The 13,678-nt window shown below is 38.7% G+C and overlaps 1 protein-coding gene across 9 annotated transcripts in view; it reads left to right on the top strand.

The window, feature by feature from the left end:
* The window catches only part of NSUN6 (NOP2/Sun RNA methyltransferase 6), a 56,515-nt gene that overhangs the window by 3,392 nt on the left and 39,445 nt on the right, over positions 1 to 13,678 (top strand). For 8 of the 9 annotated variants that reach the window (XM_077808183.1, XM_077808189.1, XM_077808191.1 and 5 more), the window contains 4 exons: positions 583 to 738; positions 2,144 to 2,223; positions 3,557 to 3,666; positions 7,664 to 7,817. In XM_077808183.1, the coding sequence (XP_077664309.1) occupies positions 583 to 738; positions 2,144 to 2,223; positions 3,557 to 3,666; positions 7,664 to 7,817 (500 nt within the window). The remainder of the gene's footprint in view (positions 1 to 582; positions 739 to 2,143; positions 2,224 to 3,556; positions 3,667 to 7,663; positions 7,818 to 13,678) is intronic. The other variant, XM_077808190.1, reaches the window with a different exon arrangement.

Below are 13,678 nucleotides of genomic sequence, written 5' to 3'. Positions count from 1 at the left end.
TAAATGTTTAATTAATAAGTTCCAAGAAAACTCATCTTGGGGTATCACAATCTAGTCTTCTTTAAAGTCTTCCAAGAACAATTATCACTACCACCATCCCCCCATCAAAAAGAAAAAAAAGTCCACCACCTCCCACAGATTAGACAAACTACCTGAATTTCTATTGTAAAAAAAAAACAAACATTTTTTTTCAAGCCGTCTTCATCCATCACACAAACTCATCACAACTTTGAGTCGCAGTCTGCTTTTTTTGTCTCTGTATACCTGTTGCTTTGTACAGCAAACTATGAATGCCACTTAATAGAGCAATATCAAATCAATTAAGATTAATTCTAATGCCTGTTCCAATATCAGTTTGTTTAGAATACTCTTGCTCAATAAATAGACTGGTCTTTTCAGCAGCCAGACTCTGATCTCAAGTGTGTGTATGTGATTCTCACTGAAGTCAGTGGGAGCTGCATATGCGTCTGAGGGTCTATTACATGACATACACAAAATAATGGTTGATTTAAACTTTTTGACTACAACAAGTACTACTGCCTGAAGCTGTTTATTACTAATATATATCTTTTTTTCTTTTAGCTCATAAGCGCTTTAGGCACACTGGAAGCAGAGAGAAAATATGAATCTCTATTAAATTGTCTATCTCATCCTCCAGCTTTCACAACTGTTAGAGTTAACACTCATTTGGCTTCAGTGAAACAAGTGAAAAATCTGCTGTTTGAAGAGATCCACAAGGTTTGTGCAGTTTTGTGTCCTGGTTATCACTAAAGATAGCTGCAAGATTTCTGGTTTTCTAGCTGATTGCAAGAGCCTTTTTTCAAATAATGGAAACAATTCCTAAACTTGATGAGTGTGCCTACTTTCAGTTTGGTGCCGGGATGAAAATCCTATTAGCACTTTCAGAGTCAAATGGAAACATAGGTAGAGTCTGTGAGTTAAGTCCAATACTAATCAATATCTGATACACTAAAGGAAGTTAAAAATACTCATAGTGCCCTAAACCAAATGTGCTTTCATCAACAGGAGAAAAGACATGTTTGGTTTTTTTTGCAAAGTTCTAAAGAACTTGAGTTTTATTGTAGATAAGGTCTAATAAAAAATACCAGCGATTGAGTCAGAGAATTTCTTCCTTTGCATTTTCGAAACGTGCACATTCCTTCAGAAATTTAAAATCTATAAATAAGGACCATATAATACTCATGGATTATTTGTATTATAATAGCACCTGTAGACCCTAATTAGGATTTTGGCTTGGCCCCTTTGTGCTAAATGCTTTACAAACGTAGAAGGAAGGCACTGCAATCTAGACAAGACAACAGAAATAGAAACTAGTAGTCTGAGAAGATATATGCAACAAGTATAGAGCTTGCTTTTAATAAAAGGTGACAGAAAAATGAACTGATGTTGCAATGTCTTATTTAAGAAGTCTGTGAAATTGAAAGAAACAGAGTATCCAAATAACTTGAGCGATTCCTGCCTGATGGTGTAACAAAATGCTTTGACGTTTAGTTAATTTTTTGATTTTTTTTTGTTCTGTTTATTTTGACTGTCTTTATCTGACAGAGATAATTAATTGTAAGCCAGAAAGTCTGAAAGTAAATTGTTTAGAAATCCTACCATATCTTTTCAGTCTTTCTGAGGAGATCCGGTTCTTCTATAAATAAATTATTGATGTTGGTGGGTTTACAGACAGCAACTGCATGACGGGGCCAAGACATTTCTGTAATGTGAAAGCAGTTGGCGCTACTCTAACTATTTGCTAGGAGGGTAATGAGTTATGCTTGTTTTATCATACAACTTGTTCTAGGAATCTGGAACTGGTATTTTAGTCAAATTTTTTGCTTTGTAAGGGGAAATGCTTTGCTAAAAACACAGATACAGAGAAATGAATCTTGTCAATGACTCCTAGTGTGGTCTTGGCATTTCTGAATGTACTTATTTATCTCTGTGTTTTAGCTTGAGTATTTATAATATACAGCATTTCCTAATGTCGGATTTCCCAGCTTCTCATCCATTAAAGAGATTCTACCATTCATAGATATAAAGTGTGAACTGAAAAATAATTAATTCCAAGTACAATAAAGTACTTTTTAAAGCATTGTTGTTTGTTAATGTTTTTATTTTTTAAAAAATTCAACAGCAGTTTAAAGGTCTTAGTGTTCCAGTTCTTCGGCATCCAGAGCTCCAGGACATCTTACTTATTCCTGTCATTGGACCCAGGTTTGTAATTTTCAGACTTTAACAACTAATTTGTGTTACTGAGTTTCACGACAGGTTTTACATTAACCCATTTTTGATAACTTAGACACTGTTAAAAAGTTGCAAGTGTTTTTTAAGCCAAAATATGCAGTACTTGTCCTAGATAACATAAATTTTTGATCTTTCAAACTCCCTCAGAATTTTGTTATATTTTAAAAGACCATAATCTTTTCTTTCTCCATTTATGATAGTGGACTTCCTATTAGTTTTCCCTACAGCAATTGCCGTGTGGCAGAGTATGTTAGGAGGAGGTAGATTATCTCTGCTGAAGGACTAGGGAATTTTTCAGGACTTCAAAGTATAGGGTCTTGCAGTAGTGCACAATATTCCTCCGTTAGAACATTTGCATGTACAAGACTCACATGAGTGTATTTAGGGAAGGTAGCATAAATGATAATGTTAAATAGGAATTTCAGGGTCACATTTATTCCCCTGTGCTGATGTCCTACAGTATTCATACTTAAGCTGTTTTTTTTTCTAGTTTTCATTTTAGACAACTTTAGTGTTCCCTCATTGTTTCCACTTTTGGAAGTTTTTTCATTGCTTAATTTAACTTCACAGTTAGAAGGATAATCTAAATGATCTTTCTTACAACGAGGCTTCAAAATTACACACAATTGTCAATTTTGAGTTTACCAAGACTCTGTCAAGTGGGCTTTTAAATTATAGGGATCATAAACAATACTAGTGTGTACAAACTGTACATTGTATTGTGGTATTTGCTGTCTCTCTTTTACAGTGTTGGACAGTACTTTATTATTTGTTGTCCTGCACTGATCTTAAATCCTCCTTTGATGTACCAATCTCTAAATAATCCACTATTTGTACTTGTCCTTGATAAGTCTGAGCCATTACTTTCCTTATCACCAATCTGGATACAGTAGCTACCAGCAAAATTCCCTGCATTGTGTTCAAATGTTTGTTGTAATAAAGATTTATGGCAGTTATTAAATTTAAAAGATCACTTTTTGACCATCCTGGTTGAACACTAAGTTGTTACTGGCAGAGAAAGTGGAGAAGAATGATTTTCACATCTGTTAACAACTTGATTTTGTATATTCGTATCAGATTTTTGGCAGCAGCAGTTTTGGGGCTGAATCTGCATTTTTCCAAGGACTGCCACTTGGTTTTATTCTTTACTTTTAACAGGACTGAACTGCATCTTGTAAGTTTGATATACAGTAGGTGCATATTTATCCATCACCCTTTCTCAAACAGCATGTATGAACTGACTTTTTTTCTAAAATAGACTGTCAGCAGGTTTTTGTAATGAAATTACACTTCGTATCCTCAGGAAGGATCTACAAAAGCAATCATCTGAAGTCATTGTTGGAGCCCAGTGTGGGAATTCAGTGCTACGAGGAGCGCATGTCTTTGTTCCAGGAATCATATCTGCTTCAAAATGTAAGGGTTCTCTAATATATTCCAGTAGGATTTAGAGGGGGGGAAGCAACCATCCATTCCAGTTGACATCTAGTATCTATTTTACTTTGTTTTTGTTTGTAAAACTTTCATGATTTTTCTTGTGCAATACTTATAACAAAATGGTGCATGCTACCTCTCCTCTTCTGTGCTGCTTTCAGTTCTCTCTCCTTTTTAGAGACTTCAATTTCTTAACAGCAGGATTGTCTGTCATTGATATTTTTACATTCTTCTTCTTTTGACTTGAAAAAGAGGGTTTTTTTAACAAAGATCAGATGTTTTCAAGTGAGATATAACCTGACCAAACTGAAAAGTTATGTCATTTTGGTGTATACTGGAGAGATTAATTTTGTAGATTTTCTAATAAGCTTCAGTTGTTGCTATTAAAGTCAGTATTTACCCTTAATACTGCCTAAGAAAAGCACGTTCAATTTAGTAACTTCCCAATCTAACCAAGGGGAAATATGGGGCACATGATTGATACCTCTGTGTAGTTAGTGGCCACTAAAGTAGGAGCTGTTAGCTTTTGAAAAAATGGCAAACAAAGACACATTGACTTCATGATATCTTAGGAACATAAGAAAGTAGATGTAAAGGAGAACTGAAGTTTTTGTTTTTTGTTTCGCTTTCCCTTGACATTGAAATTGGCATGTTTGATGTTATAATGGTCTAGTGTGACAGATTGACAATATCCTGAATGTACCTTATTGAATTGAATTGAATTAAATCTTATTGAATTTGGGTTAATACCTTTGTGGTAGATTATATTAAAAATGCAAATGTTTATGTACTACTGTGAAATTGTATGGAATTTCTATAGCAGGAAAACAAAATTAATACAATCTCTGGAAGGTATGAGAAAATTCAAAGGTCTTTTTGGAACAATATCTGTGACGCGGATATTCTAGGAAGTTCCTTGAAGTGAGGGGAATGCAGGTTTTCCCCTCTGAAGCCAACACATTGAAGATAAGATCTGGGGAGAGAGACCTATTGTATACTAATTACCTGCTTCTGAAATCTCCAGATCAAAGACCCCTGCCCTATATAAAAGGGTGGATTAAATTTCTCATGAGTGTGCTTGTTCTGAGGTGAATCTGTGATGAACTTGTAACCACAAAGAAACACTTAGGGTGGGGTGATGAAAAACTGCTCTTGACGGAGCCCATTTTAGAGTTGCAATGAAATCTGGTAAGCTTATTAGCATCTGTGTTTTTAATATGTTTTCTCTGTAATGCTTTTTACCTTAAGAATAAAGTAGGCTTCCTTAGAAAGAAACAGGTGGTAGCTTTCATCTACCAATCACTCCGTTATCAGAAAAATCGAGCAGATTTTGGCAGATTGTCTTTGCTGGGAGTAACACAGTGAAGGCAGGGAACTGTTCAGCCTGGACATACCCTGGTCAGAAGTGGGTGACATGCGGGTCTCCACACCAGAGCGGCCACAGCTCGGGTGTTGGAAGCCTGAGAGTGGATGCCCTTGCTGGACCACTGAGGGGAATACAGGTGCAGTTGCCCTGAACTGAGATCTTAGTATTGACTTCTGTTATTTCTTGGTGAGAAAAATCTTTCTCATATCTAATTTATGGAGATTCTGAAGTTATCATGCGAACCCTTGTGTCTCTCTCTCCCAGTGCCAGTGAGCCAGAAGATAATCTTCTACATATGCTATTGAACAGGGCTTAGTCTTCAGCTGCATATTGAAACAATTTGTGCTATTTATTTTTTTAAAGATTAAACTAACTTTTATAATATAATTGTAGATGATTCACTTTGTTATCATGGTAGTGACTATGGCTGTGTTAACCACAAGTCTTTCTTTTTCCATCTAGATCAGCGTTTCTCAAACTGGGGTCCTTGAGGGTACTACAGGGGATCCGCGGGCCCTGCTGATCAACTCCTCCCCATCCCTCCCTCAGTGTCTCCCCCTCCTTCCCAGCGCCTCCTGCACATTGGGAAACAGCTGTTCAGCGGCGTGCAGGAGGCGCTGGGAATGAGGGGGAAGAGCGGAGATGGGGTATGCTCGGGGGAGGGGGCGGAAAGAGGCAGGGAAGATGAGGGGCAGGGGTGGGGTGGGAAGAGGTGGGGAGGGGCCTTGGGGGAAGTGGTGGAGTGGGGGCAGGGCCTGGGGGGGCCTTTGGTGTCTGCAAAATTTTTTTAAATCAAAATGGGAGTCCTTGGGTTGCTAAAGTTTGAGAACCGCTGATCTAGTAAATTTTGGCCCTGAATAAAAAAAGCACTTATGCATGTGCTAAAATTCAGTCCTCTTCAGAAAAGTACTTAAACTCGTGGTTAACTTTAAGCATGTGCTTAAGTCCCATTGACTTAATATGTATGCTTTCCTGAATCTAGGCATTTATGAGAAAACAAGTAAGTTGCTGCAACAGTTGTTGAAACTGCTTTTATTTTGTACAGTTCTACTCATAAATATGCAAAATACTTACTGGGTGAGCTAGTGATTTATCATCATTGCTGTACATTAGCACACAGCATCAAATAAAAGGGAAACATACTTCAACAGGACTTTAAAAAGATTTTAGAAGAATTACAGATAGGAAAATGAAGTGGAGAGTATGCTGCCAGCCTGAGGTGAGGTACAATAAAGCCCTGTATCTAGAAATTGCACTCAGCACAGATGGTATAACAGGACATGAATGGTAGTGCATAAGTGGGCCACTTAATCATTGATCAAGTTATACAAATAAGGAGAAAGAAAAGGAGTACTTGTGGCACCATAGAGACTAACCAATTTATTTGAGCATAAGCTTTCGTGAGCTACAGCTCACTTCGTCAAGCTGTAGCTCACGAAAGCTTATGCTCAGATAAATTTGTTAGTTTCTGAGGTGCCACAAGTACTCCTTTTCTTTTTGCGAATACAGGCTAACACGGCTGCTACTCTGAAACAGATAAGGAGGAATCAGTGATTGAAGATCTTTAAGCTTAGTTTGACAAATTTAAATTTAAGCTTTAGGATAGTCAATGTAGCTGCCTGAATGGGTGAGAAAACACGAATATTGCAAGTTATAACTAAAAATTTAACATACTGCTGCTGCGTTCTAAAGAGACAGACAACAAGGGAAAAAATCTTTTGGCTTTACAAGTGAGGATGGACAAATAATTTGATGGGAGGTAAAGTTAAATATAAGGCAGATGGTAGCAACATGGAGTGTCAGTGTTTTGGGTATTGTAGACATCCCAAGAAGAAAATTATCTAGTGTAGAAGCTATTTCTGGCTACAAGAATTGATCACAAATATAATACAGTTTTTAAAAGTTCTAAAAGCATGTCTCCATAATAAAATGATTCTTTCCTTCGGGCACATTTAATCTAGCCCCTTGGTCATAGGAAAGAGATCTCTGAAACACAACCCACAAGCCACGTTCATTCCCAGTTCAAAAGCTGAGTCTTGCCTCTGTAGTTTTCCTCTAGTACAGCCAGCCAGGCCCTTCAATAAAAAGATCCTAGAAAAGCATCTGGGGAGAAATCTCTAAGGGTAGTTTGAATAATAGTTGCTCTCAGAATGAAGCTTTTACAAGTAGAGGCAGAGCTCAGTAAGTCCACATGTAGACCATGCTTTCTTACTGCTTTACTCCAAACAGGCTTAACAGAATCTCCTGTACCAGAGACCAAAGTGTTCTTCAAGCTCTTCTGGGCACCAGTGCAACAAGATACTTGAAGACAGTGGGACTACTTGTCTTCTTATGATCAGCACATGCTTAAGTACTTTGCTCAACTAAATGCTTTACACAGAGGTGGCTTCTCTGTCATATTTTGTGTGCAGAAAATAATTAGGCAATGAGAAGACTGCCAGGTGACTTTGTGGACTGGCTAACGGTGGAGATACTCAAAGCTTGTCTTGATCTGAAATCAATATTGCTATGATGCAAGGGGTTGAAGTACATGGCCCATCAGAAGTTCCAGATGAGTTGGGCACTGTTCTTTTGCCAGATTTAAATTTTTAAAAAATATCTTTCTTTCCCTAGTTATGAAAGCTGGAGATGTGGTCTCTGTATACTCTGATATTGAAGGGAAGTGTAAAAGAGGCGCCAAAGAATTTCTGGGAACCAAACTTTTTATTGGAAATGGGATTTCAGAATTGAGTCGCAGTGAAATCTTCAGTTCAAGTGGCTCACTGAAGTAAGTCCATAGTAACTGCAATGAGGATTAAGAAGCTGCACTTATTTTCTTTTTTGAGGGGAAAAAGCTAGGAATTTAGAAATATTCTGTAATTCACATAAAGTCAGATTGTGGCTTTGAACGAGACATTACATTGGAGGCATGTGAAAAGGGACACTGAGGCAGTGGGAGCTTTGGGAAAAATTCTGGCTGACTAAAATTTTCTTCTGCACTTCTCAGGAGTGCACATTACAACAGCTGCTCTATGACCCCTTGAAAGGGTGCAGCATGTACTTCCTCCACCTGATGAAGAAGAGAGAGAGCATGTTGGGACACTGACTCACCACCCTAGTAAAGAGGGCTGTAACCTAGATTCCAAGGGGACAGGTGACAAAAGACTTCAGGTTAGGTATAAAAGAAGGTGACCTTAACAGAGGGCTGAAAGTTAGGAGGGAAGTGGGGAATGGAAAATTACAATACATAGGAGTAACAAGAGGGAAAACCGTGGGGGAGTGTGCACATCTTAGATGACTGTACACAAATGCAAGAACTTTTGGAAATAAACAGGAAGAACTGGAAGTCTTAATGCACAAGCAAAAGAGACTTGGTTTGATAAATCTCATGACTGGAATATTGCAGGGGGGACGGGGGACGGAGGGTATAGCTTGTTCAGGAAAGAGGCGGGGGGAAAGGTTGCATTGTACCTGTCAAGAATGTACCCACTTGTTCTGAGGTCCAAAAGGAGGTTAGGGGCAGGCCAGTGGAAGGCTTCTAAGTGAAGATAAAAGAGGGGAAAAACAGCCCAACAAATCAGAGGGAGGAGGTGAATGAGGTATTTCTAGAACAAACAACAGAAAGATCCAAAAAAGAAGATCTGGTATTAATGAGGACTTTTACTATCCAGATATCTGTTGGAAAAATAATATGGCAAAACTCAATGTCCAGTAAGTTCTTGGAATGTGTTGGGGACAACTTGTTTTAGATGGTGGGTAAGTAAGCAGGAGCACAGTCACTTTAGACTTGATTTTGACCAACAGGCAATATTAGTTGTGAAGGTGGAAGGCAACTTAGGTGAAAGTGATCATGATGTGATAGGCTTCCTGATTTCTAAGGAAAGGAACTGAGTGAGACCAGCAGAATAAGGACAATGAATTTTAAAAAAGCAGACTTTGGCAAACTCAGAGAACTAGTAGATAAGATCCAATGCAAAACAAATCTAAGGCAAAACAGTTGAGGAGAGCGGGCAGTTTCTTAAAGACACAATATTAAAGGAACAACAGCAAACTATCCTGATGAAAAGGAAATATAGGAAGAGAAGAGGTTCATATGGCTGCATCAGCTCTTTAATGACTTGAAAATCAAAAAGGTATCCTACAAAAAGTGGAAATGGCAAATTGCTAAGAGGGAATATGAAATAATAGCATAAACGTGCAGGGACAAAAATCATAAAAGCTAAGTCACAAAATGAGTTACACCTAACAAGGGACTTAAAAGGCAATAAAGAGAGGTTCTATAAATATATTGAGAAAGATGAAGGAACAAGAGAAAGATGAAGGAAAGAGTAGGTCCTCTATTTAGCAGCGAAGGAGAGCTAATAATGAACAGCTTCAAGAAGGTTGAGGTGTTTAGTGTCTATTTTGCTTGTTTTCTCTAAAATAATTGTGACCAGATGCTTAATACAATTAATATTAACAGCCAGGGAGACGGAACAAACTCTAGAATAAGGAAAGGATAGGTTAAAGAATATTTAGATAAGTTAATGTATTCAAGTTGGCAGGTCTTGATGAAATTCACCCAGTAGTGGCTGAAGTAATCTCAGAACAATTAGTGATCATCTTTGAGAATTGTTGGAGGGGCGATGTTTCAGAGGACAAGAGAAAGGTACTGTTTGCCTGCTTTGAGAAGAGGAACAAAGATGACTTGGGGCATTATAGACTAGTCGGTATAACTTTGGTACTTGGAAAGATATTAGAACACAATATTAATCAATTTGTAAGCACCTAGAGGATAATAGGGTTATAAGTAATAACCAATTTGGATTTGTCAGAAACAAATCTTGGCAGCCAATCTAATTTCCCTTTTTGAGAGGGTTAGATGCCTAGTGGATGGGAGAAGTAGTAGACGTGATATATCTTGATTTTAGTAAGGCTTTTGACACTGTCCTACATGACATTCTCATAAGCAAACTAGAGAAGTGTGGTCTAGATGAAATTACTATAAAGTGATTGGAAAAACTGTACTCAAAGAGTAGTTATCAATGGCTCATCAAACTGAAAGTACATATCTAGTGGGGTCCCACAGGAGTCCGTCCTTGGCTTACTACTGGTACTATTCAGTATTTTCATTAATGACTTGGAGTGGAGAGTATTATAAAATTTGCAGCTGGGATGGGTTGATAACACTTTGGATAACAGGATTAGAATTCAAAACGATCAGGACAGATTGGAGAAATGGTCTGAAAATCAATAAGAGGAAATTCAGTAAAAAATTGCAAAGTACTACACTTCAGAAGCAAAAAATCAAATGAATAACTACAAAATGGGGAATAGCTAGTTAGGTGGTAGTATTGCTGAAAAGGATATCTGAGGGTTATAGTAGATCAGAAATTGAATATGAGCCAACAATGTGATGCAGTTGCAAAAAAAAGCTAATATAATTCTGGGGTGTATTAACAGGAGTGTCATATCTAAGAAACAGAAGTTAATTGTTCTTCTCTATATGGCCCTGGTAAGGCCTCAACTGGAGTATTGTGTCCAGTATGAACAAACTGGAAAGAATCCAGAAAAGAGCAACAAAAATGATCAAATGGGTTAGAAAACCTGACCTATGAGGAAAGCTTAAAAAAAACTGGGTATGTTTAGTCCTGAGAGAAAACAACTGAGGGGGGAACTGATAAGTCTTCACATATGTTAAGGGGTTCTATAAAGAAGATTGTGATTAAATGTTCTCTGTGTCCACTGAAGTTAGGACAAGAAGTATGGCTTAATCTGCAGCAAGGGAGATTTAGGTTAGATATTAGGGAAAAGTTTCTAACTGTAAAGATAGGTAAGTACTGGAATAGAATCCTAAGGGAGATTGTGAAATTCCCATCAATGCTGTTTTTTTAAGAACAGGTTAGACCAGCGGTTCTCAAACTTTAGCAACCCGAAGACCCCGATTTTGATTTAAAATTTTTTGTGGACCCCCAGGATCCTTGCTTAGCCTCAGGTCGCACTCCATTATCTTCCTGCCCCTGCTCCACCCTGCCCCTCCTCTTCCCACCCTCTCCCCTAAGCACATCCCTTCCCTGCTCCTCTCCCTTCCTCCCTCCCAGTGCCTCCTGGACCCCGCTGAACAGCTCTTCTCTGGTATGAAGGAGGCATTAGAAGGGAGGGGGAAGAGTTGTTCAGAGGGGCCAGTGGCCCTGGACGTGATTCCGCCCCCTCCCATGAGTGAGCCCCATCCCTGCTCCTCCCCTTCTCTCCCAGCGTCTCCTGCACGCCGCTGAACAGCTGTTTCCCGGTGTGCCGGGGTACTGGGAGGGAGGGGTAGGAGTTGAGTTGATCCGTGGACCCACGGACCCCCTGGAGTACTCTCATGGACCCCCAGGGGTCCGCGGACCCGAGTTTGAGAAACGCTGGATTACACAAACACTTCTCTAAGTATACAGTACTTAGTTTTGCCTCAGTGCAGGGGATTCTACTAAATGACCTCTCAAGATCTCTTCCAGCCTTACATTGGGTCAGCCCTGCCGTGGCCCTTCCCACCCACTCTGCTTTTTGGGAAGCTAATGCTTCTGGTTTGCCAGTGAGATTGTGCCCTCCCCTCAAAAGAGGCATGGAAAGCTCCTTGTGTCCTCTCTTCCACTTGCACATCTGTGGAGGGCTAAGATAGCCACCATCCTGGTCCTAAATCATACTATGTTTATGCTTTTATAGCAGCTAGCCCAAAGGAGCCTTGATGCTGAGCAGGGTTTGTAGGTGCTACCATAGTATAAATATTTATTAATGCTCCAGTTCTCAGTTTACAGTTGCAGGATGGGTTGTAGATACTGGTTTAGTGAATTCTGAAGACATTATTGGTCAGGAAACAAGTGGGTTTATTTTAACTAGCATTTGACATTGTCACATTGAGTTTTGCCAAGTTAATAAGCAGGATGCAGCTTTGATAAACTGTCCTACTGCAACCACTAAGTTTGCTTTAGTTTGGCCAGAAATGCAGTCTCACCCTTTCCACCACCTTCCAACAACAGATGTTTTCAATTTTAAAGGAGCTGTATTTTAGGTTGACTATCTTTAATGAAATCTGTTTATAACACTATTTGCCAAATTATTTGTTATCTTCAAGCATGCTTGGCGTCTTTGTTTTTGCTGTCAAAGAAACTGATTTGGGCTTTTTCCCTCCAGCATAGAATTAACATGTAAAGTGTGTCCAGTATTGCAGAACAGCTCTTTTTCATATAGTTACATCAAACATATGTGCCTGATTTAAAACACAATCTACAAAAAACTTTGGTGTGAAACCTACCTCAGATGACAATATGGCAAAATTGAATATAGGACACTAAAGCTTGAGTCTGTCATATTTGCTTTTCTGTCTCAATTCTTCTTTGTCTGCATGCTGCACTTAGGAAAATAGATTCATTCTTGCTGACTGCAGTTATTTAACAGTTTTGTTTTCAGGTTCATTTGTGCCATTTCTCTTTTTTTGTTGCGATTACTTAGTAATATTTTTATCTCCACTTAATGAAATCTAAACCTGTAGAGCCTATGTTAACTTTACACATTTTGTTTTTCCATGCAAATCAATGTTGATGGCTTTAATATATAGGACATTATGATTCTCCAGTACTGTAGATAAACTAGCAAAATACAAGCTATATTGAGCTACTATAAGGTGGGTGCATAACTGGTTGGAAAACCATTCCCAGAGAGTAGTTATCAGTGGTTCACAGTCATGCTGGAAGGGCATAACGAGTGGGGTCCTGTAGGGATCAATTCTGGGTCTGGTTCTATTCAACATCTTCATCAATGATTTAGATAATGGCATATAGAGTACACTTATAAAGTTTGCGAATGATACTGAGCTGGGAGGGGCTGGAAGTGCATTGGAGAATCAGATTCAAATTCAAAATGATCTGGACAAACTGGAGAAATGGTCTGAAGTAAACAGGATGAAATTCAATAAGGACAAATGTAAAGAACTCCACTTAGAAAGGAACAATCAGTTGCATGTATACAAAATAGGAAATGACTGCCTGAGAAGGTGTACTGCGGAAAGGGATCTGGGGGTCATAGTGGATCACAAGCTAAATATGAGTCAACAGTGTAACACTGTTGCAAAAAAACAAACATCATTCTGGGATATATTAGCAGTAGTGTTTTAAGCAAGACACAAGAAATAATTCTTCTGCTCTACTCTGTGCTGATGAGGCCTCAACTGGAGTATTGTTCTCCAGTTCTGGGCGCCACATTTCAGGAGAGGTGTGGACAAATTGGAGAAAGTCCAGAGAAGAGCAACAAAAATGATTAAAGGTCTGGAAAACTTGACGTATGAGGGAAGATTGAAAAAATTGGGTTTGTTTAGTCTGGAGAAGAGAAGACTGAGAAGGGACATGATAACAGTTTTCAAGTACATAAAAGGTGGTTATAAGGAGGAAAAATTGTTCTCCTTAATCTCTGAGGATAGGACAAGTAAGCGGCTTTCATTGCAGCAAGAGCGGTTTAGATTGGACATTAAGAAAAGCTCCCGAACTGTCAGGGTGTTTAAGCACTGGAATAAATTTCCTAGGGAGGTTGTTGAATGTCCATCATTAGAGATTTTTAAGAGCAGGTTAGACAAACACCTGTCAGGGATGGTCTAGATCGGGGTGGGCAAACTTTTTGGCCCAAGGACCATATCAG

Source organism: Eretmochelys imbricata, chromosome 2 (genome assembly GCF_965152235.1).
Source record: "Eretmochelys imbricata isolate rEreImb1 chromosome 2, rEreImb1.hap1, whole genome shotgun sequence".
Lineage (NCBI taxonomy): Eukaryota > Metazoa > Chordata > Testudines > Cheloniidae > Eretmochelys > Eretmochelys imbricata.
Note: the sequence above shows the minus strand (reverse complement) of the source record. Positions and strands in the feature narration are given on the sequence as shown.